Source organism: Octopus sinensis, linkage group LG10 (genome assembly GCF_006345805.1).
Source record: "Octopus sinensis linkage group LG10, ASM634580v1, whole genome shotgun sequence".
Lineage (NCBI taxonomy): Eukaryota > Metazoa > Mollusca > Cephalopoda > Octopoda > Octopodidae > Octopus > Octopus sinensis.
Genome location: NC_043006.1, coordinates 82,731,104 through 82,754,368, shown reverse-complemented (window position 1 = coordinate 82,754,368; position 23,265 = coordinate 82,731,104). Strand labels below are relative to the sequence as shown.

Sequence of the window (23,265 nt, the reverse complement as noted above, 5' to 3'; positions counted from 1 at the left end):
ATAGAGTGCTCTATGAATTTTATGATTGTTGGTGCTACTTTGTTAATGGCTAGTGTTTCGAGGATCCATGTGTGGGGGATGCTATCAAACGCCTTTTGGTAGTCAATCCAGGCCATACTGAGGCCTTTCTTCTTTCTGTGGCTGTCTTCAGTTACGGCTTTATTAATCATTAGTTGATCTTTACAGCTATATGAGCCTTTGCGGCATCATTTCTGCTCTTCTGGGAACAGTTTGTTTTCGTCCAGGTGCTTGTTCAGCCTTTGCGATATCACTGCAGTAAATGCCTTGAACATAGTAGGGAGGCAGGTTATTGGTCTGTAGTTTTCTGGTTTTTCTGTTTCATTTGATTTGGGAATTAAGATGGTTTTCCCCTTCGTGAGCCATTCAGGCATTGTCTCTGGCTCTGCTAGTATGCTGTTAAAGTTTTCAGCCAGCTTTTTGTGCATTCCTGTTAGATATTTCAACCAGAAGTTGGGGATCTTCCAGTTGCTTAGTTTTTGCAGTGCCTGGGTGACCTCTTCAGTTGTGATGGGGGTCCAAAGTTGTTCAGATGCCGAGTTTGTTTTTCTGATACTCCTTTTTTTTGGTGGTTCGTTCGCCGACCATATTTCTCCCCAGAATTCTTCCAATTCTTCTGCCGTTGGTGCTGCAGTAACTTCTATTTTATTTTTGCCCAGTTCTTGGTAGAACTTTTTGGGGTCGGAGTTGAACTTTTTGTTCTGTTCAAAGAAGCGTTGGCGTTTCTCGTACCGGCGGATCCTTTGAGCTTTGGCAAGGATATCTTGCTTCAGCTTTTCTTTTATCTCCGGCAAATCTTTTTCTGTGATGTTATATTTGCGGAGCATTTTTGTTCTCTTTTTGTTGCTCAGTAGCGTTGATTGTTTGCTGATTTCATTAAGAATCGACAGGTCTTTTCTAATTTTTTTTATTTTGTTTTGGATGTTATTTATCCACAGGGTTTGTTTGGGTGGTGGTACTCCTGTTTGGGCGGGTTTGGGTGAGTATCCAGCTTCTTTTGTGGCTGCAGTGGCTGCTGCGTATATCAAGTCATTTAGTTCAGTGATATCACTTTTTTTTGTTTCAGTGGCTAGTTCAGTGACGGCTAGGTTTATACTGTTTATAATTGGTGTTGTTATTTCGTTTATTTTTATTCTTGGGAGGTATGGTCGGTGGTCCATTTTGGGCTCTGTGGTTTTCAGTTCTTTGATTATTTTTTTTTTTATTATCATAATCATTAGGCTCCCCTTCGTTGTTTACATCGTGTTTGTTGGGAATGTTGCGTTTGTCTTCGTGTTTTACAGTTTCAGTGTTTATATTATTGGGCATTGTTGTGTGGCTTCTATCTACATTTTCCTGGTGTATTTTTTCTTTTAAATGTTCTATTTCTATTTCTGATATTTTTTGGCTTTGAGAATGTATCTTCGTACGTTAGCTAATTTATTAGGGTTCATTGCTGTATCCAAGTCTATATCTCTATTATTTTCCTTCCATATTTTATATGTATGTGTTGTTGTATTTTCATTTTTTGGGTAGAGCATTGCTGTGAAGTATGCGTGTAAGATAGAAATGTATTCCCCACGTGTCCATTTACGTATTTTGGGTTTTATTTGCGGGACATGAGGTACAACGTCCGGCCCATTATTTTGACGGTCGTCATTTTCGTAAGGTACCGGTCCGTTTATTTCTGTTGTCACATTATTTCGCACGTGTAGTTTTTCGTACATTTTTTGTTGTACCGCTCGATTGTTATTCTTGGGTTGAATAGTATCGGTGGCATTTAATTTCTTCGTAGTTCCTTTGTACATGGTGTTTGAGGTCGGGGATGATCGTGATGTTCCACGCATGTTTACATGTGTTGTGTTAGAGGTGGAGATAATATCGAGTCAAAATACATCATTTCGTTTCGAAAATAGTAATAAATTTCAGTTAGTATTACTATTATTATTATTATTATTATTATTATTATTATTATCATTATTATTATTATTATTATTATTATTATTATTATCATTCAGTAGTTTTATTTTTATAGCGTGCTTTGACTTCACTACCGAGCGCAGCTCTGTGTGCCTTTGGTATGTGCTGTGATTTGTTGTGATGCTCTGATGGTTATTGTATGGAAAGTGTTCTGCGTAGGATGTGTGCTGTGCCTAGTAGTGCAATTTTCTCTATGGCATGTGTTTGTAAAACCTGGTGTTTTTGTTATGTATTTGTCTGAATATTTTTTATCATGCCTGATGCACCTACCATGATAGGAATTGTTTCTGCTTTTAGATTCCACATTCTGGTTACCTCTATTTCCAGGTCTTTGTATTTTGAAAGTTTCTCCATTTCTTTTAGAGACACGTTGTCACCTGCCGGTATTGATACATCAATTAGAAAGCATTTTTTTTTCTTCATGATCTCTGACAACTATATCTGGTCTGTTGGCCTTAATTTCTCCTCTGTGTATATCGTCATATCCCAGAGTATGGTTGCTTTCTCGTTTTCTTTGACCTTTTCTCGTGTGTGCCAATACCATCTTTTTTCTTCTTCTTCTTCTTCTTCTTCTTCTTCTTCTTCTTATTATTATTATTATTATTATTATTATTATTATTATTATTATTATTATTATTGTTGTTGTTGTTGTTATTATTATTATCATTATTATTATTATTGTTGTTGTTGTTGTTATTATTATTATTATCATTATTATTATTATTATTATTATTATTATTATTATTATTATATTATTATTATTATCCTTATCATTTTTATTATTATCATTATTATTATTATTATTATTGAGTTAGAGAGCAGAGTGTGTCATCAAAGTGAGACTGGGGTACAAATATACGGACCCAGTACACCCATCATGACTACCCGTCCAATGAGGATACTCCAAGCACATGTATCACAGCTACATGTGTGCGACATGATGATCTCATGTCAAGTTAAACAGCGCATGACCATGCAAGTGAAGCCCAGTTAGAATTTTATTCAGGTTGAGTAGCCATCACAAGCACAAAAACCTACTTATAAATATACACCCACCCACACACTCACATGTGCACGGGCATACGTGCACACAAGCTCATATGCTCACAAGCCCCAATGATTCCCTACCCAATACAGATGCACTGTCGCCATCTATTTCCTGTCCAACCACGCGGTCAAAGAAATTCTTTTCACCTACCACTGGTAATACTGTACTTCCTGCAATTTTCTGTACATCAGCCTGAGGAGACACAAAAACACAGACACATAAATAAATACATATATATATATATATACGATATTAAAGATTGGAAAGAATCGGGTACTTAAATTATAGATATCAGGTTGGGTCGAATTGATTTGTAAGCAGCCACTTAAGTCGAATAAATATCATGGGTACAGAAGTACATCCAGAAATATTCAGGTTATATATAGAGAGAATTTAAACCTCATGAGTATTCTAATAGCCTAATGGCCAAACCAAATACTCTACATTATATTGGTCGTACAGTATTTGGTATACTCCAGACGGGTCGGAATTCCAATGAGGTGCATTATGAACAAAAAATTAACAAAACGATGGATACGCGCCACTTCATTACAGCTGTTTCCTGCGGATATCTTTAATGGATTAATAAGTACATTGTATCATAACAAAAAGAAACGCTTTCATTAGGTGATGCATAACATTTCAAACAATATATGAACAACATTTCACCACAGTGGGCCAGCCGAAGCTGATTCCAGCTGAGGCTAGCTTTGAATGAGAGAACATAGCAAAGCTAGAAAGACATTATATGGTTAGCTAGTGCGTAAGGCGTTCAAAAGATTTATAGCTTACAGGGCAGTTAGTGAACATGTTGGGGATAGGAAAGAGAAAAGAGGCAGGTAGGCAGTCTGGTTCATTTTCACAACCCGTAAGATAATGATTGAATTAACTACATATGTAACTCCCTGCAGTTCATTATGTTAAATTTTATTTCATGCCAGATTTATGACACTAGGATCTGAGATGGGGATTAAATTAAAATAAATGATATATATGGGAATTGAGCATTTGAGACTGCAACAAAAACATTAGCACACTGGGTAAAATTCTTTGCAGTATTTCTCCCGCTTTTACGTTCTGAATTGAAATTCCACTGAGGTCTACTTCGCATTTCATCCTTTCGGCTGAGGAAATCAGTGTCAATTGCGTACAGGGGTCGATGTAATTTTCTTAAATTTCAGGCCTTTTGCCTATACATATATATATATATATGCAGTGCCTAGTAGTGCAATTTTCTCTATGTCATATGTGTTTGTAAGTCCTGTAGTTTTTGTTATGTATTTGTCTGAATTTTTTTATCATGCCTAATGCACCTACTATGATAGGAATTGTTTCTGCTTTTAGATTCCACATTCTGGTTACCTCTATTTCCAGGTCTTTGTATTTTGAAAGTTTCTCTATTTCTTTTAGAGACACGTTGTCACCTGCCGGTATTGATACATCAATTAGAAAGCATTTTTTTCTTCATGATCTCTGACAACTATATCTGGTCTGTTGGCCTTAATTTCTCCTCTGTGTGTATCGGAATATCCCAGAGTATGGTCTTTCTCGTTTTCTGTGACCTTTTCTGATGTGTGCCAATACCATCTTTTTCTCTTTCTTCTTCTTCTTCTTCTTCTTCTTCTTCTTCTTCTTCTTATTATTATTATTATTATTATATTATTATTATCATTATTATTGTGGTGTTGTTGAGAGGATGACAGAAGGGGAGGGCGGAAGTAGGGCTTCTGGGCGCATGCGCGGCAGGAAGCGGAAGCGGCAGGGAGGACGCACGTGTGGGATCGATGAGTTGCTGTAGAGACGACGAAGGCACGAGACGTATCGAGTTGGCTGAGAGGGATCCGAACTAATCTTCGTCGAGGTAGGCCCGATTGTATTTCCATTCTCCCTTATTTCTGTTGTCCTCTTTCATCGTTCACACCACAAGCTATTTCGGCATATAAACACTCGGTTTTATAAATAAAAAAATGATGCAGAGTGCTCGGGTTTCGCACGAACTTATTACACCGTTTTGCGGCGACACAGATGTGGTCACTTGGTTGAAGAGAGTGAAGTTGGTGGCGAAGCTCCATGGTATAGGTGACCTGGCGAGCTTCATGCTGCTGTACTTGGATGGCCCGGCGTTGGCGTTATATTTAGAGATGGAGGAGACGGACCAACTTAGCGCGGTGAAAGTAGAAATCCGACTGATGGAGGCCTTAGCGGAGGGAATGTTCGAGGCATGCGCTCGCCTGGGTAGAATGAGATGGACTGGGCAACAGGTGGACGTGTTTACCAATGAGCTTAGAAGACTGGCTAAATTGGCGGGTTACGAGGGAGAGTCGCTGGAACGGACGGTTAGGTTGGCGTTCGTGACCGGTTTTCCCGACATCATGTCGGTCGAGCTACAGAAGCTCCAGAACGTGCATTCGATGCCGATGGCTGACATCATATCTCGGGCACGTGTACTAGTTTCGTGCAGCATGATGACGTCGGTAGCAGCGACTGCAACGTCGAAAAGTGGCCCAGCTAGGAGCAGCGGAGAGGGGCTGAAGAAAGAACGTGTGCGACCGTTCAAAGGACAGTGTTTCCGGTGCCAAGGTCCACACATGGTGCGTGACTGCGTGTCGCCCAAGCCTGAGCTGATTTGCTACCGGTGTCGAGAGCCGGGGCAGGTAGCCAGCGAGTGTCTGCGGGGAAACGGACTGCGGGAGACTACTGCGCTGGTAGTTGTCCCTTTAGATCAGTAGTGGCGCGTTTATCATCGCTACCTGTGGTCGACATTCTAGTGAAGGGGAAGATGTCACGAGCCCTGGTGGACACGGGCTGTACAACGACCCTGATGACTACAGAAGTGGAAGAGACATGGAGTGGAGGAAGCAGTGTTAGGGCTGTCGACGGAAGAGAAGTACACTGCGAAGGGGTTACGGATGCGCAGATTCTAGTGCAGGGACTACAGCTGACGTTGCGAGAGATTGTGGTTGGTCACTTGGTGGACGAGATTGACGTGGTGATGGGGATGGATGCAATCACCCGCTTGGGGGGTGTCACCGTTAACGAGGCTGGTGTAACCTTTGGGTTAGCGGGGAAACCGTGTAGGGCGAGACCGTGCACCGGCGACAACCGTGAGGAAAAGGATGTGGCACACACCATTGAAGACCAGGATTTTCGGGCTGTCTTTGATGGCAAGAGGTGGACAGTGGAGTGGCACTGGAAGGGAGAGCCCCCGATGTTAAAGAATAAAGTGGGCTGCTATCAGCATACTCTAAAAGGAGATGCCAGAAGTGAGTTCGAGGGGGAGGTGGAGCGGTGGATTAAGGAGGGCATATTGATCCCTTGGGAAAAAGAAGACAGCAGAGTCCTGCCACTCATGGCGGTGATACAGCCCACAAAGCATAAGGTCAGGCCAGTGCTTGACTTCCGAGAGCTGAATGACCACGTGTCGTGTCATACAGGCGGCGAGGCCACGGATGTCTGCGGAGACACCTTGCGAGAGTGGAGGCAGACGACGGGGGCCTCCATGATTGTTGATTTGAAGTCGGCATACCTACAGGTGCATGTGGCTGAGAAATTATGGAAGTACCAGCTCGTCAGGTATAGGGGCCGGACGTACTGTCTGACCAGGTTGGGATTCGGGCTGAATTCAGCGCCAAAGATTATGGCAACAATTCTCAAGGCCATCCTGGGGAAGATGGACAGAGTAAAAAGGGCCACCAATTCATACATCGATGACATTCTGGTGGATGAAACCGTGATACCAGCAACGGAGGTCATAGGCCATCTGAAGAGTTTTGGACTGATCGCCAAGCCGCCAGAGGCAATGGAGGGAGGTGCTGCACTGGGCCTCAAGCTATGGAAAGACAAGGCCGGCGCGTTGTGGTTCCGGCGAGGGAATGACGTCCCTGAACTGGGCGCCAGCATGAGTAGACGGGAACTGTTCTCTGTGTGTGGGAAGCTGGTGGGACACTACCCGATTGCAGGTTGGCTCCGGACAGCATGTAGCTTCACCAAGAGACGAGCCGAAGGAGTGAAGTGGAATGACAGAGTGGGGGAGAGGACAATCGACATGATGCAGGAAGTCTTGGTCAGAGTAGGAGCAGAGGACCCAGTGAGGGGCAGCTGGTATGTTCCCAAATCAAAGAGCGGGATCGTATGTTGTGATGCCAGTAGCATCGCAATAGGGGTTGTCTTAGAAGTGGGAGGTGTCACGGTGGAAGATGCAGCCTGGCTCAGGAAGACGGATGACTGCAATCATATCAACGTGGCGGAGTTGGATGCCGTGTTGAAGGGGGTGAACCTAGCCTTGAAGTGGGGGTTGCACACCATAGAAATCAGGACTGATTCGGCCACAGTACTTGGTTGGGCGACAGCAGTCATCACCGATGAGCGGAGGGTGCGGACCAAAGGGGCTGCAGAGATGCTGGTAAAGCGTCGATTAGGAATACTGCGTGAACTAACTACTGAGTTCAATCTGAAGCTGAGCGTGATCTTTGTGCCTTCCGAGAAGAACAGGGCAGACGTCCTGACCAGGGTAAAGCGAGCCTGGTTGCAGGTGCCAGAGGATGCGAAGCAGGCTGTAGCTGCAGTATGCCGTCTGAGCGACTCGGAATTGCGGAGACTGCACACCATGCATCACATGGGTGTGGACAGGACATTGTTCCTAGCCAGAAAAGTTGACTCCGACGTAACAAGACAGAGCGTGCAAAGAGTGGTTAGCAGTTCTGACAGGTGCCAGTCCATCGACCCTGCTCCGGTTGTGCATGAGGCGGGAAGTATTCCAGTGGATCAGGACTGGAAACGACTGGCGGTGGACATAACACACTACCGGCAGGGGACATACCTCTCAATGGTTGACTGCGGACCGGGGCGGTTGGCCATATGGAGGGAGATGAAGTCGGGGACCGCAGAAGAAATTGTGAAAGTGTTGAATGAGATATTCCTGGAACGAGGCCCCGTAGATGAACTGCTTCTGGACAACGGCACTGCATTTCGCTCGGATGTGCTGAGAGAAATGCTTGATGAGTGGAAGGTCAACCGCTTCTTCAGGGCGGCATACCGGCCAAGTGGAAATGGGGTGGTGGAAAGGCATCGTCGTACCATCAAGGCCATGTCAGAGAGGGGTCACATTCCACCAGTTGAGGCCGTATTTTGGTACAATATGTCGCCCAGATGAGGACAGGCTGAGGAGTCGGTGCCACACAGGGCAATATTCAGGTACGAGTGGAGGCATCCGTGTACTACATCAATGCGACCCGGGGCAGAGGAAGAGCACGCTTTCGTGCAGGTCGGGGAGGAAGTCTGGGTAAAACCCCCAAACGCGCGGTGTACATCGCAATGGGGAAAGGGGACAATAACCTCTGTAAATTCAAAAACATAACACCTCGGTCGATGGTATGCCACGCCACGTTTTGGATATACGGAGGATTGTCCATGCCCCAGAGGATGGGACCAGCAGCAGTGGGCAAGACGAAAACAACAAACAGGATGACGAGGCCATCAGCAACACACCAGGAACAAGTCCTAGGGTCGCACAGCGACCACAGAGGGTACGGCACCCTCCTCCCTGGTTGGCTGATTATGAAACCAGTTTCAGGTGCGGGAGCGAGTGAGAAAGCCGGTTCAGTGATCTGTAGATCAGGGGGGCGTGTGGTGTTCGTGAGAGGATGACAGATAGGGGAGGGCGGAAGTAAGGCTTGCAGAGCGCATGCGCGGCAGGAAGCGGAAGCAGCAGGGAGGACGCACGTGTGGGATCGACGAGTTGCTGTAGAGACAACGAAGGTACGAGACGTATCGAGTTGGCTGAGAGGGATCCGAAATAATCTTCGACGAGGTAAGGCCCGATTGTATTTCCATTCTCCCTTTTTTCTGTTGTCCTCTTTCATCGTTCACAACACAATTATTATTATCATTATTATTATTATTATTATTATTATTATTGAGTGAGAGAGCAGAGTGTGTCATCAAAATGACACTGGGGTACAAATATACGGACCCAGTACACCCATCATGACTACCCGTCCAATGAGGATACTCCAAGCACATGTATCACAGCTACATGTGCGCGACATGATGATCTCATGTCAAGTTAAACAGCGCATGACCATGCAAGTGAAGCCCAGTTAGAATTTTATTCAGGTTGAGTAGCCATCACACGCACAGAAACCTACTTATAAATATACACCCAGCCACACACTCACAAATACACGCGCACACGTGCACACAAGCTCATATGCTCACAAGCCACAATGATTCCCTACCCTACACAGATGCACTGTCACCATCTATTTCCTGTCCAACCACGCGGTCAAAGAAAGTATTTTCACCTACCAGTGGCCATTGTTCACTTCCTGCAATTTTCTGTAGGAGACACAAAAACACAGACACATAAATATATACATATATATATATATACGATATTAAAGATTGAAAAGAATCTGGAACTTAAATTATAGTTATCAGGTAGGGTCGAATTAATTTGGAAACAGCCCCTTAAGTCGAATAAATATCATAGGTACAGAAGTACATCCAGAAATATTCAGGTTATATATATAGAGAATTTAAACCTCATGAGTATTTTAATTGCCTAATGGCCAAACCAAAAACTCTACATTATATTGGTCGTACAGTATTTGGTATACTCCAGACGGGTCGGAATACCAATGAGGTGCATTATGAACAAAAAATTAACAAAACGATGGATACGCGTCACTTCATTACAGCTATTTCCTGCGGATATCTTTAATGGATTAATAAGTACATTGTATCATAACAAAAAGAAACGCTTTCATTAGGTGATGCATAACATTTCAAACAATATATGAACAACATTTCACCACAGTGGGCCAGCCGAAGCTGATTCCAGCTGAGGCTAGCTTTGAATGAGAGAACATAGCAAAGCTAGAAAGACATTAAATGGTTAGCTAGTGCGTAAGGCGTTCAAAAGATTTATAGCTTACAGAGCAGTTAGTGAACATGTTGGGGATAGGAAAGAGAAAAGAGGCAGGTAGGCAGTCTGGTTCATTTTCACAACCCGTAAGATAATGATTGAAGTAACTACATATGTAACACCCTGCAGCTCATTATGTTAAATTTTATTTCATGCCAGCTTTATGACACTAGGATCTGAGATGGGGATTAAATTAAAATAAATGATATATATGGCAATTGAGCACTTGAGACTGCAACAAAAACATTAGCACACTGGGTAAAATTCTTTGCAGTACTTCTCCCGCTTTTACGTTCTGAATTCAAATTCCACTGAGGTCTACTTCGCATTTCATCCTTTCGGCTGAGGATATCAGTGTCCATTGCGTACATGGGTCGATGTAATAGACCCCACCTCTTAAATTTCAGGCCTTTTGCCTATAGAAGAAATTATTATTATAATTGTCCTTGTTGTTGTCGTTGTTGTTGTAGTTTTTGTTGTTGTTGTTGTTGTTATTATAATTGTCGTTCAGTAGTTTTAGTTTTATAGCGTGCCTTTACTCCACTACCGAGCGCAGCTCTGTGTGCCTTGGGTATGGGCTGTGATTTGTTGTGATGCTCTGATGGTTATTGTATGGAAAGTGTTCTGCGTAGGATATGTGCAGTGCCTAGTAGTGCAATTTTTTCTATGGTATATGTGTTTGTAATTCCTGGTGTTTTTGTTATGTATTTGTCTGAATATTTTTTTTATCATGCCTAATGCACCTACTATGATAGGAATTGTTTCTGCTTTTAGATTCCACATTCTGGTTACCTCTATTTCCAGGTCTTTGTATTTTGAAAGTTGTTGTTGTTATTGTTATTATTTTTATTATTATTATTATTATTATTATTATTATTATTATTATTATTATTATTATCATTATTATTTTTATTATTATTGTTATTACTATTTTTATTATTAATGTTATTATTATTACTAAACGAGAGTGCAGTTCATGCCATCACTGGGGTACAAATATAGGAAGCTCAATATACCCATCATGACAATCCGTCTGATAACGGTACACTAGGCAAAAGCATCGCAACCATGCGTGTATCACATGGTGGTCACATCTCAAAATAAACACAGCATGACACTGCACGTGGGTTCCTGTTAGAACTTTTTTCAATTTAAGTGGCACATCCTACTCAAAAGGTCCCTGAATAACTATCGTTTATGTCTGTTGAACGAAACACCCATGTTCCCAGAGGTGAATTATTCAAACTCCAAATACTTCCTCTCAACTACTATGCTCCCCCACTACTTCTGCTCGTGATCAGAGATGCACATATCGTTAACCACTAAGGGACATGTTTAACTGTTTGAGATCAAACAACTGACAAACAGATCTGTGGTACTGAGCAGAATATTTGCTGTAGCCCATCTTTTATACAAAACAATGTACATGATAACACTTCCAATCAGTTAAGATCAAAAGCTATGAAATCCAGTGTCTGTTATTTATTATTATCATTATTATTAAGGCGGCGAGCTGGCAGAAACGTTAGCACGCCGGGCGAAATGCGCAGTCGATAAAATAAGTACCAGTTACGCACTGGGGTCGATGTAATCGACTTAATCCGTTTGCCTGTTCTTGTTTGTCCCCTCTATGTTTAGCCCCTTGTGGGTAATAAAGAAACAGGTATTTCGTCTGCCGTTACGTTCTGAGTTCAAATTCCGCCGAGGTCGACTTTGCCTTTCATCCTTTCGAGGTCGATAAAATAGGTACAAGTCATGCACTGGAGTCGATATAATCGACTTAATCTGTTTGTCTGTCCTTGTTTGTCTCCTCTGTGTTTAGCCCCTTGTGGGTAGTAAAGAAATAGGTATTTCACCCGTCGCGACGTTCCGAGTTCAAATTCCACCGGGGTCGACTTTGCCTTTCATCCCTTCGGGGTCGATTAATTAAGTACCATTTGTGTACTGGTTCGATATAATTGACTATCACCCTTCTCCAAATTTCAGGCCTTATTCCTATAATAGAAAGGATTATTATCATTGTCAATGAGTGAGAGAGCAGTGCATGCCATCGCGGTGACCCTGGGGTAAGATATACGAAACTCAGTATACTCAACATTGATACTCGTCTAATAAGGGTACACCAGGCACATGCATCACAACCGTATGTGCACGACATTATGATTTCCTATCAAGTTGAATGGCGCATGACCTTGCAGGTGGAGCCCAGTTACAATTTTCTTCAGGCCGAGTAGCACATCCCACTCAAAATGTCCCTGAATAAGAGTTGTTTAAGGATGTTGAACGAAACACCCATGTTTCCCAAAGGTGAATTATCCAAATCCCAAAGTATTCCTCTCGGCACATGTCTATGATGCTCCCCCACTTCTGCTCATGATCAGCGATACATATATTCTCAGCCACTATTATTTTAAGTATCTTAAATTTGACGCCTGTCGAGCAAGGGAGAGAGAGGAAGTGAGAAAGAAAGATAGAGAGAGTGAGAGGAAGTGGTTCATAGGTATTTGAATTCCTTTCTACGATTGAACTGAAATTGACCCCTGGCTATTAAAGGCCCAAATACACACATAGTTGTTTTAAGCCTTCTACCCTTTTGAATTCGGCCATACACCAGATAACATGTAAAATCTAATGTTCCGAAATTAAAACTTTGAATTTGATTTAAATTATAAAGTTACATCTCAGCTAAAAAACATCTTTTTGCTTTCGAATACATTTTCTTTCTCTTTCTATATTTTTGTTAAGTTACAATTTCTATGTTTTGGTCAGAATTTTTCCAATTTCTTTTTCCTTGTATCAAGTAATGGATAAAAACATTAAAACTATTAAATTCATAGGGTATAACAAAATCAAAAATACCAATTCTATTTTTCCCTTTTCTTTAATACTAACAAAAGTAAAGTATGAGAGAGGTTTGGCTGTTATTTCTAGCAAATTGAACAACAACACAGAGTTGTTCAATTGGCTAATTTGTTGATGTGTCTAAGTAAATAACTAAAATACACAAACATACATACACGCATATAGACACACACATTCATTCACATATGTATGCGTGTGTGTGTGTGTGTGTGTGTGTGTGTGTGTGTGTGTGTGTGTGTGTGTGCGTGCGTGCGTGCGTGCGATAATAAGTGTCACGTGGTGGAAATAAACGCAACTTTTTCTTTCTGTATTTTTTGTTGAGTTCGAATTTCTGTGTTTTAGTCAAGATTTTTCTTATTTCTTTTTTCTTGTATCAAGCAATTGACGAAAGCATTTAAAAAAGAATTGAATTCATAGAGCCGAACAAGATCAAAAATATTAATTCTATTTTACCCTTTACTTTTTACTCTCCTACAATATAATTTATTACCGTATCCTATATATTGTGTACTTGCATATTAAGTGAGTATTTCAGAAATATTTCCACCTTTTAAACAAAAACTGTTTAATACATTCGTATATGTTTCTCTATTGAAACACTCCGAATCATTTTGGAGATATGTTGTTTTATTAACAAGTTTTAAAATATGGATAATGGAATGTAGGCGAACACGAGAGCGTCGGCGTAGAAAGAGAGAACGGTTGAGCGAGGAATAGCGGGTGGAAAGAAGGTATCAAAATTGCGTGTGAATGAGACAGAGAAGAAAGGAAATAAGCCAAGAGGAAAGGGAGCGTATCCGACGGTATAGGAGGGAAAGAAATCAGCAAAGGATAGGACAAATACGCCAGGACCAAAGAGAAGTGTATTTTCAAAATTAGAGAGACAGAGATCAACAGAATCGAGAACACATAAGTCAAGAGCAACGGTAGCTGTACTTAGAAAATATGCGAAACAGAGCTGGATCTCTCTCGGCATACCAGCAAACCAGAAAATTGCAGCAGCCAGCTTCACTACCACCTCCAAGCCCATCATATACATACATACATACATACATACATACATACATACATAAATACATACATAAATACATACATACATACATACATACATACATACATACATACATACATACATATATATATATATATATTTGTAAAAAAGAAGTTTGAAAACGCCACTATATGGAAAAGTTCATAATCGTTTCTTACTGGTCTCAATAGAATCCATGTTCTTGAAAAAACGAACCTTATCAAAAATATTATAAAAAGTACAATGGAAAAGTTCATAATCGTTTCTTACTGGTCTCAATAGAATCCATGTTCTTGAAAAAACGAAACTTATCAAATATATTATAAAAAGTGCAATAGAAAAGTTCATAATCGTTTCTTACCATTCTCAATAGAATCCATGTGGTGGTGTTTTGTCGTTAGTTGGTATAATCGCTATATTACTGTTGAGTGTAGTGAAGAAGTCCATTATTGTTTCTTGCTGTATGTATGTATGCATACATACATACATACATACATACATACATACATACATACATACATACATACAACATACATACATATATACATGCATGTATACATACATATATTTATATATATATATATATATATATATATATATATATATATATATATTGGAGTAGATAAATGAATTATCTTATTACGGATAATTCAAATGATGATAACCAATACCTGGGTAGCAAAAATCACAACAGAAAAAGCACGGTTGTAGTTACGACCATGGGGCATAAAATCCGTGCCTTAGTGCGGAAATTTGAAGTTTTATATATTAAGTGTAGGAAGAAATGGAGCTGAACGAAGATTTAACAAAATTCCTTTTTATTACTGGCCCAGGGTGTTCAAAATAATAAAAAGGAATTTTGTTAAACCTCATATATATATATATATATATATATATATATATATATTTGTAAAAAAGAAGTTTGAAAACGCCACTATATTAGATAAATTTTAATTTTCTTATGAATTTTACATGTTTCGGTTCTTGAAAAAACGAACCTTATCAAAAATATTATAAAAAGTGCAATAGAAAAGTTCATAATCGTTTCTTACTGTTCTCAATAGAATCCGTGTGGTGGTGTTTTGTCGTTAGTTGGTATAATCGCTATATTACTGTTGAGTGTAGTGAAGAAGTCCATTATTGTTTCTTGCTGGTATCAAAAGGAACCGCTTTTTTGTTACCTTGTGTTCCAATGGTAGCAACAGTAGTGATTGTTGGTCGTAGTAGTAGTAACCTGTGGCTGTTACTGTTGGCCGTAATTTTGGTAACCTTGGTGGTGGTTGGGGTTGTAGCAGTTAAGCTGTGGCAGCAGCAGTAGCAGTAGTGGTCGGTTCACTGGCACTGCTCACTGACGTCACATAATTCCATACCAATCAAAACCAAACTTCAACGAATACAAGGAAAAGACCCATAACGGTATCCTGTAAGGAAACCAACCAAGCAGAACGACAAGCTTGACCACGGAAGAAAAACGCAATCAATTTTTTAACGAATAAAAATCAGATCTGCTCGCACAAAAAAATTTTTTTATAAATTCATCTTTCCCTAAAACATACCACTGCAAGCGGGAGTGACTGTTTAAAGATCTGAGAAATTGTAATTCCCCCACCTCCACCCTTTTTTTACTATTTTAATTCTCACACTGTGGCCGTAGCAGCAATAGTAGTGACCACGGTGGTTGTAGTAGTAGTGCAGCTAGTGGAAGCAGTCGTAGTGGTCGTGGTGGTTGTGGTAGAATTTCATTTTTCCTTTTCGGAAGACTAATGTTTTGTTTTAATATTCCTGGCCCAGGGTGTTCAAACTTGGTCTAAATTTTTTGATGAAATAGAGTTCTTTATTTTGGCGTTGGGTGAAGGTTACGCTGTCACTGAATTTGTAAAGTGGGTGAGTTGTAAATTTCGGATTTTCATTTGTAGCACTTCTATCTATGTGTCCGCTGACCGGTATTTTCCGGTATTCAGAGTTTCTAATTTGGGATTTATGCACCGCCATCCTTTTACGTAAGCTATTTTTTGTATAGCCTATATACTGCCTATTGCAGCCTGCGCATGTTAAGACGTAAATTAAGATTTCTGATGCACAGGTGATGTTTGTTCTAATGGTGAACTGATGGCCTTGTTCTAGTATAAATTCTGAACCTTCTACCAAGATGACACAGATTCCGCAGTTGGGCCTTTCACATTTTCTAACTGCTGGTTTTGTGGTTGATGTTGAGTGCAGTTTAGCTTGGGTTAAAATCCTTTTCAAGGATTTTGGTTGCCGTTTATTTTTAATGATGGTGTGTGTTTCGAGGATCCGATTCATCTTTGGGTCTCCCTTTAGTAGGGCTGTGCTTTGTAGTATGGTGCTGAAGGTCTCATTGTTAAGTGGGTTGTGTGTAGAGATGCAGGGAAGGGTTTTTAATTTTTCTTTCTTTTTTGGTTTTGTTTGTCTCAGGTCTTCTATACTTAATTTAAGTGCCTGTTGGATTGCACTGTCTATTAGGGGCTGTGGATAATTTCTATTTATGAGTGTAGTTCTAAGTTCCTGGAGACGTGTGGAGACGTGTGTGTCGGGTGTTTGTGTCTGATATTATGGTGCAAATCCTTCTAGCTAAACAAAAAGAGATATTTATTCTAGTGTGTCTTGGGTGGCATGAATCAATGGGTAGGTACTGTTTGGTGTCTGTCGGTTTATAATAGATATCTGTCTCTATTTTGTTGCCGGCTTTCTTAATGAGGATGTCTGAAAATGGTGATTATTCTTCGTTATGATCCATCGTGAATTGTATATTATCATTTATTCCATTTAATAGTATTTTAAATTCCTCAAGTTTCTCTATACTTTTATCCCAGAGGATAAAGCAGTCGTCGAGGTATGTTTTCCAGTTGTTCTGGATATAGGTGGAGAAGGTGTCTCCATATTTCTCAAGTGTTATCTGGTAGAGTATTTTCTCGAGGTATCCCATCACTAGGTTGGCAAAAGAAGGTGCAGTACGCGTGCCCATCGCTGTTCCCGATCTTTGTCTGTAGACATTATTGTCAAAAATAAAGTAATTGTTTTCTAAAATAAATCTAAGTCCTTCTATTATAAGTTATTTATTTATGCGAGTTGGGAGTTCAAAGGAGTAGTTATTTAGCCAGAAAGTGATCGCTTCTATTCCGAGGATGTGAGGGATGTTTGAATAAAGGTTAATTACGTCGAAGGATACTAGAAGGGTTTTCTCATTGACTGTTTTAGGGAGGTAGTTAAGCATGTCTATATCGTCTCTTACGTAGCTTTTGATGTGCTTTAGGAAAGGTTTAAAAAGTGTGTCTAAGAAATTGCTGAGGCGGTGAGATTCACATGCTGGGCTTGCTATTATCAGTCTAAGTTTAAGATCATTTGGTGAAGGGATTTTGATGAGTATATCGGTAGATGTTTTGCATGTTTCACTAATTATTTGGCTTTTGTGGACTTTAGGGATACCGTAGAACAAACTTGATTTGCACTTGAAGTTAGTGATGTATTCATACTCCTTGTCCATGTGTCCTTCTCGGTATGTGTTGATTAATGTCCTGAGGTTATACATTATTTTTGGCTGATTATACTGTTGGGCCCTTTCATAATACGTTTCATCTCTTAATAGGGATAGCACTAAATTTTTATAATCGTTTGTATTCATTAATACTACCGCGTTGCCCTTATCTGCCTCCTTAATTGTTATTATTTTGTCTTCTCTTAGTTTGATGAGGTCGTTCCATTCTCTTTTGTTAAAGTTTTGGCTGTGTTTTTGTTTCTTGGTGAATTGAAAAGGGAAATTAGTTATGTAGTCACAATAGCGGTCTAAGGCTTTATTCTTTCCCTTGGTAGGGGTGTAATTGCTGTTGTTTCTAGCTATTGATTCATCATCTATTTGTTTGCCATGAAATGCCTCGGTAAGTCTTAGTTTCCTACAAAATTCCGAAAAATCATCTTTCATTTCATAGTAATTAGAACGTTGTGGGGTTGGTGTAAATTTAAGTCTTTTGGAGAGTATGCTTATTTCGTTAGGTGTAAGTTCTTTGTTTGAGAGATTGATTATCTTAATTACCTGAGGTTTCTTTTGTTTGTCCTTTGCCATCGTGTGTCCCTGTTCCTGTGTGTTAGGTCTAAAAAATGGTTGGTGTAGTTATGTTCAAAAATACTGTTTATCTATATATATATATATATATATAAGTACGTATGTATGTATGTGTGTATGTATGTATATATATATATATATATATATATATATATATATTATATATATGTATATATATAATATATATATATATATATATATATATGTATATATATATATATCATCATCATCATCATCATCATGGCTCGGCTTCGCGAACGAAGATCAGGAAGCCTGTCCACGTCGCGTGCATGCACGCTCATGACTGACAAGTCAGATGTGGGAAAGGCAGGTCTGTGAGCAGTATCCACAGACGAAGGTAACATCCGGTGTTGTGTCAGAGGCGGCCAGCGCCTTCCTCCTGTGTCTCTTGTCTTTAAGCGTGTCTCTTCTTTGTTCCTCAAACTTGCTGACTGCGTTGAAGATCGTGTGGCGCCAGACATCACGGTCCGCAGCCAGGTCTGACCAGCATTGGTGGTTAATTTGACATGCTGTTAGAGACTTCTTGAGGCAGTCTTTGTAGCGCTTCCTCGGGGCTCCTCTCAGTCGGTGGCCCACCCCACATCACTATCTGCGGTATCGAACTGAAATCAATACAGCAGTTTACATACCTGGGCTGCATCATCTCATCCGATGCAAGGATCGACAAGGAAATTAACATTAGACTTTCTAAGGCAAATAGCTCCTTTGGCAGATTGTACGAACGTGTTTGGCACAATGGTGGCCTGAGGAACAAAACAAAGATCAGTGTCTACAGGGCCGTGGTTCTCACCACTCTTCTCTACGGCTCAGAGACCTGGATCACTTACCGCAGTTACATCCGTCTCCTCGAGCGCTTCCACCAGGGATGTCTCCGCACCATCCTCAACATTCACTGGAGTGACATCGTCACAAACATTAAAATCTTGGAGCGGGCCGAGATCCCCAGCACTGAAGCCACGCTACTGAAGTACCACCTCCGCTGACAGGGAGGCAGTGGAATCGCTTCTTGACTTCATGGATGATTTCTTCCTGTGCCAACTGGTGCTCGAACCAACGAGATGTCACAAAAACGTCTTAGACTTAATTTTCAGCAATCAACGGTCAAAATGCAAAACAAATGTCATCCCTCCTGTTCATCCATTTGACACTATGGATTTCCACAATGCAATCTGGGAAGCGATCAATAATGATCTTGCACAAGTCGATTGGTCCTTCACGCACACATACACACCCACTAACATCAAAAACATCAAAAAGTCCTGGCAGTCATTTGTAGACACCATTACGAACATATGTGCAAAACACACCCCATTAAGATCTGCAAACAAATCTAAGTGTCGAATCCCTAGAAATAGAAAATCTCTCATCAAGAAAATTAAAAGAATTAACAAAAAAATCAACAAGCTGAAATACTGTCAACAGCAACACACCAACCTGACTGCCATCTCGTCACTAGAGATTAAAAAACATAAACTCCAAAACAACATAAACTCCAAAACAACAATAGTCAGAGAAGAGCTGAAGAGGCCTGGGCCATTGAGAAGATCAAACTCAATCCCAAAGTGTTCTTTTCATTTGAAAAAAAACACAGTCACTGGTTCTACTGTTGGCCCTCTGATTGATGCAAATGGTACTCTCCAAGACAATGCCAAAACCATGGGAGGGATATTGCAGAAACAATATTGCTCTGTTTTCAGCAATCCTGATATGACTGATCTGGGCTGTATCAGTGATGGTACTCCCCAATACACTTTATCGGACATAACCTTTGGCGCTCCTGATGTCTTAGCAGCAATAAAAGAAATGAAGCATAATTCAGCAGTAGGTCCCGATAGGTTCCCTGCTTGTGTCTTGAAGATGTGTCAACACCAACTTGCACCCCCCTCTAGCCAATCTGTGGCGGAACTCACTGGATGCTGGATATATACCAGAAGACCTTCTATCCCAGTCTGTTGTCCCAGTTTTCAAAAAAGGAAACAAATCGCTTGCCGTGAATTACCGTCCAATCTCACTCACCTCTCACATCATTAAGGTATTTGAGAGAGTGCTGAGATCGCGTATAACTCACTTCCTTGAGAGTCATAATATGATGTGGAAAATATTCCATCAGCACTGTCCGAATGATGTTGGCATCACCTTCAAAATACATCCAAGGCTTGGACCACGTGCCATCCGTCCACAACAAAAATTTAAATCGCATCACATAATGACAATACGGCACAATTATTTCACCTCAATTGGACCCGCTCTCTTCAACATTACACCAGGACACGTCAAAACAGAAACTGATCACACAAAATTCAAGAAGTCTTTGGACAAATTCCTTCAAACAGTCCTGGACAAACCACCCACACCCGGATATGTCACCGCAAACAATAACTCTCTGCTCGAATGGGCCTTGGTGCCCAAATCCTGAATTGAAAGACGTCTCCAGGTGGTGCTGTTAAGTCAGGCATGGCCTGGGCCAATACTGGCCAAAACCTTTCTAATTTATTCTAAGTTATATATATATATATATATATGTGTGTATGTAGGTATATATGTATATATATATATGTGTGTGTTTGTGTCTGTGTTTGTCCCACCACCACCACCACCATAGCTTGAGAACCGATGTTAGTGTGTTTGCGTCCCTGTAACTTAGCTGTTCAGCGAAACACTGATAGAATAAGCACCAGGCTTGCAGGGAATAAGTCCAGGGGTCAATTTCTTCGACTAAAGGGTGGTGCTCCAGCATAACCACTGTCAAATACCTGAAACATGTAAAAGAATAAAAGAATACGAGAAAAATATTCCGTACCACTAAACCAAGAAGGTTCTCTGAATATGTACGATGTATTTTAAAGCTAAATAGTAATTCTGTTTACGTTTGCGTAACTGAGATATTTCGGTTGGATTATATAGTTATCGGCTTTGCACTTCTTTCTATATTCTGTAACTGTCACAATATACTTTTCTACTATAGACACAGGTCCTGAAATTTTGTTAGGGAGAGGGACAGTCGATTAGATCAACCCCAGTACGCAACTGGTACTTAATTTATCGACCTCGAAAGGACGAAAGTAAAGTCGACCTCGGCAGAATTTGAACTCAGAATGTTAAGAGAGACGAAATGCCACTAAGGATTTCGCCCGGCGTGCTAACGATTCTGCCAGCTTGCTGCCTTTAACTGTCACAATATAGAAACATTTCTCATGGCACCAGCACACAATTTACAGATGCTTACATTTTTTTATATTTTCCGTGAATTTTTCACGGGTCCAGCTAGTTATTATTATTATATGTTTGGCTTTTGCTTTGTAATTGTACAAGTTGACTCCAAGTCTCATCAGAGCACTATTTTTTTAATTTCTTCCATTTTTAGATTTCCTGATATCTGGGACAGGTAGCAATCAACCCCTTTTGCTATCATTCCTAGGGCACCTATGACAACAGGTATTGTTTTAATTTTGAAGTTCCACATTTTGCTAATTTTTATGTCGATTGGGACAGCCATATCGATGAGAAAACATGATTTTAGTCTGAAGTTTTCCAATATAATGTCTGACCTATTTGCATCTATCATTCTATCAGTTTGAACAGTAAAATTCTAAAGAAGTGTGATGCGACTATTTTCAAGCACTGGAGATGGTTTGTATTCCTACTAGTTTTTATCAAGAGTCACATCCAAGTCTTTACAAATTACCTATTTAATATACTGTGCTGCTCTATCATGCCTGTTGAGATACTCTGTAGGAGCAGGAAGGCTGAACATGGAAACAACATGATCGATGGTTTCATTTTGTTGTTCACATACACGACATGTTGGGCCGCTGGCGCTCTTTAAGATGTTGGCCTGGTAGCTTCTTATAGGTAGGCATTGATCTTGGGCTGCTATGATAAACCCTTCTGTCTCTGCTTTTAAGTCATAATACACTAACCATTGATAGGCAATGGTTTTGTCAGCATCAGCGTTATTATCTCTCTTTGGGTATTTCCTACTGAGAGATTTTACTTGCCATTTATCAGTAAGAATTTTTAAAGCAGCAATTTTAGCAAGGGTTTTCACACGCTTAGCTTTTTCTGTGCTTGTTTCCAGTACGTTTGATTCTGGGATTTGTTATATTTGGAAATCACTCAGAGTATGACGTTTTCTTGTTTTCATGCTTCAAAGACAAGTTTTTTAACATCCAGTCATCAAAGTTTTTCAGGTAAGTGTGTAGGCCAATTGTGGCAATCTTCATTGTCAATTTCATTTGTAAGAGTACACGATCACCCTCTTTTCCTAGCAGGTATAGTCGTTCAATGTCTGCCATCATCATGATCATCATCATCATCATCATTATTATTGTTATCATTATTATTATTATTGGACCATACGAAGAGCGCGATGCGATTGCAATAGATATTCTTTTGGTTGAACGATATTTCGAGAGCTAGCCTGTCTTCGTCAAGTTCAAAATGAAAAGTGATACAAAAAAATTCAAAAGTATAGAAATTCAAATCCAACATATGAACGAGGGCAACACGGTCACCACGTTGATGGAATGACATCATCAGTCTTCAAATTTCAAGTTACAACTGGCAAAAAGAAAAAGAAAGAAAAAGAAGAAAAAAGAAAAGAAAAAAGAATATTTAATCGAACAGTTTTGTGTAAATATGAAATTCTCCAGTCGTTGTATTTATTCCCCTAGGGCATGATATTAAGCCATCAAACATATTTCTCCTCATGCATTTTGAATACTGAAAGTATAGCAGATTCGGAATATTTTCTGAGAATATGCACTTTCAAGCTTTTTACAAAATTTCAGCCGTTTAATGCAAAATGTTCGACAAGTTCAGTCAAACTACTGTTATTGTGCCCCACATCATATCTATGCTCATTGAATCTTTTGTTTAATTTTTCTGTTGTACAACCAACATAAATCAAGTTTTGTTTCATGCATTCTGCTGCGTACAACAAATGGGAATCTCTAAACGTCCGAATGAAATTCACTTGACTCATGTTGTTGCACAATGAATAGGACTTAACTCTCTTGCGGCTGTTTTTCAAGGTACAGCGTGCAGAAACTCCAATGTTAGTTTTCGTGGAGTCAGAAGTAGAGGTTAATTGTTCTCTCACATTTTATTCTGTCTAGAGGCTACAATAGGCGGCTGAGGAAGTATAATAGGCAACTGAGTTTACAAAGATGTCTATGCGAACCAACAAAACTAACCATTTTCTTTCAATACACTTCACTCCTGCATATTTTCCCACTTCCTACCATCTCACTATATACGTCCTTCTCTTCCATTTTCTCTTTCTTTCTTTCTGTCTTTATTTCTCTCTCTCATTCTCTCTC

General features: G+C 40.2%; 1 protein-coding gene across 1 annotated transcript in view; it reads right to left on the bottom strand.

The window, feature by feature from the left end:
- The window catches only part of LOC115216270, a 66,624-nt gene that overhangs the window by 14,031 nt on the left and 29,328 nt on the right, over positions 1-23,265 (bottom strand). The window contains exons 2-3 of the mRNA XM_029785469.2: positions 9,332-9,361; positions 3,176-3,217 (exon numbers count right to left, since the gene is read on the bottom strand). Of these exons, the coding sequence (XP_029641329.2) occupies positions 3,176-3,217; positions 9,332-9,361 (72 nt within the window). The remainder of the gene's footprint in view (positions 1-3,175; positions 3,218-9,331; positions 9,362-23,265) is intronic.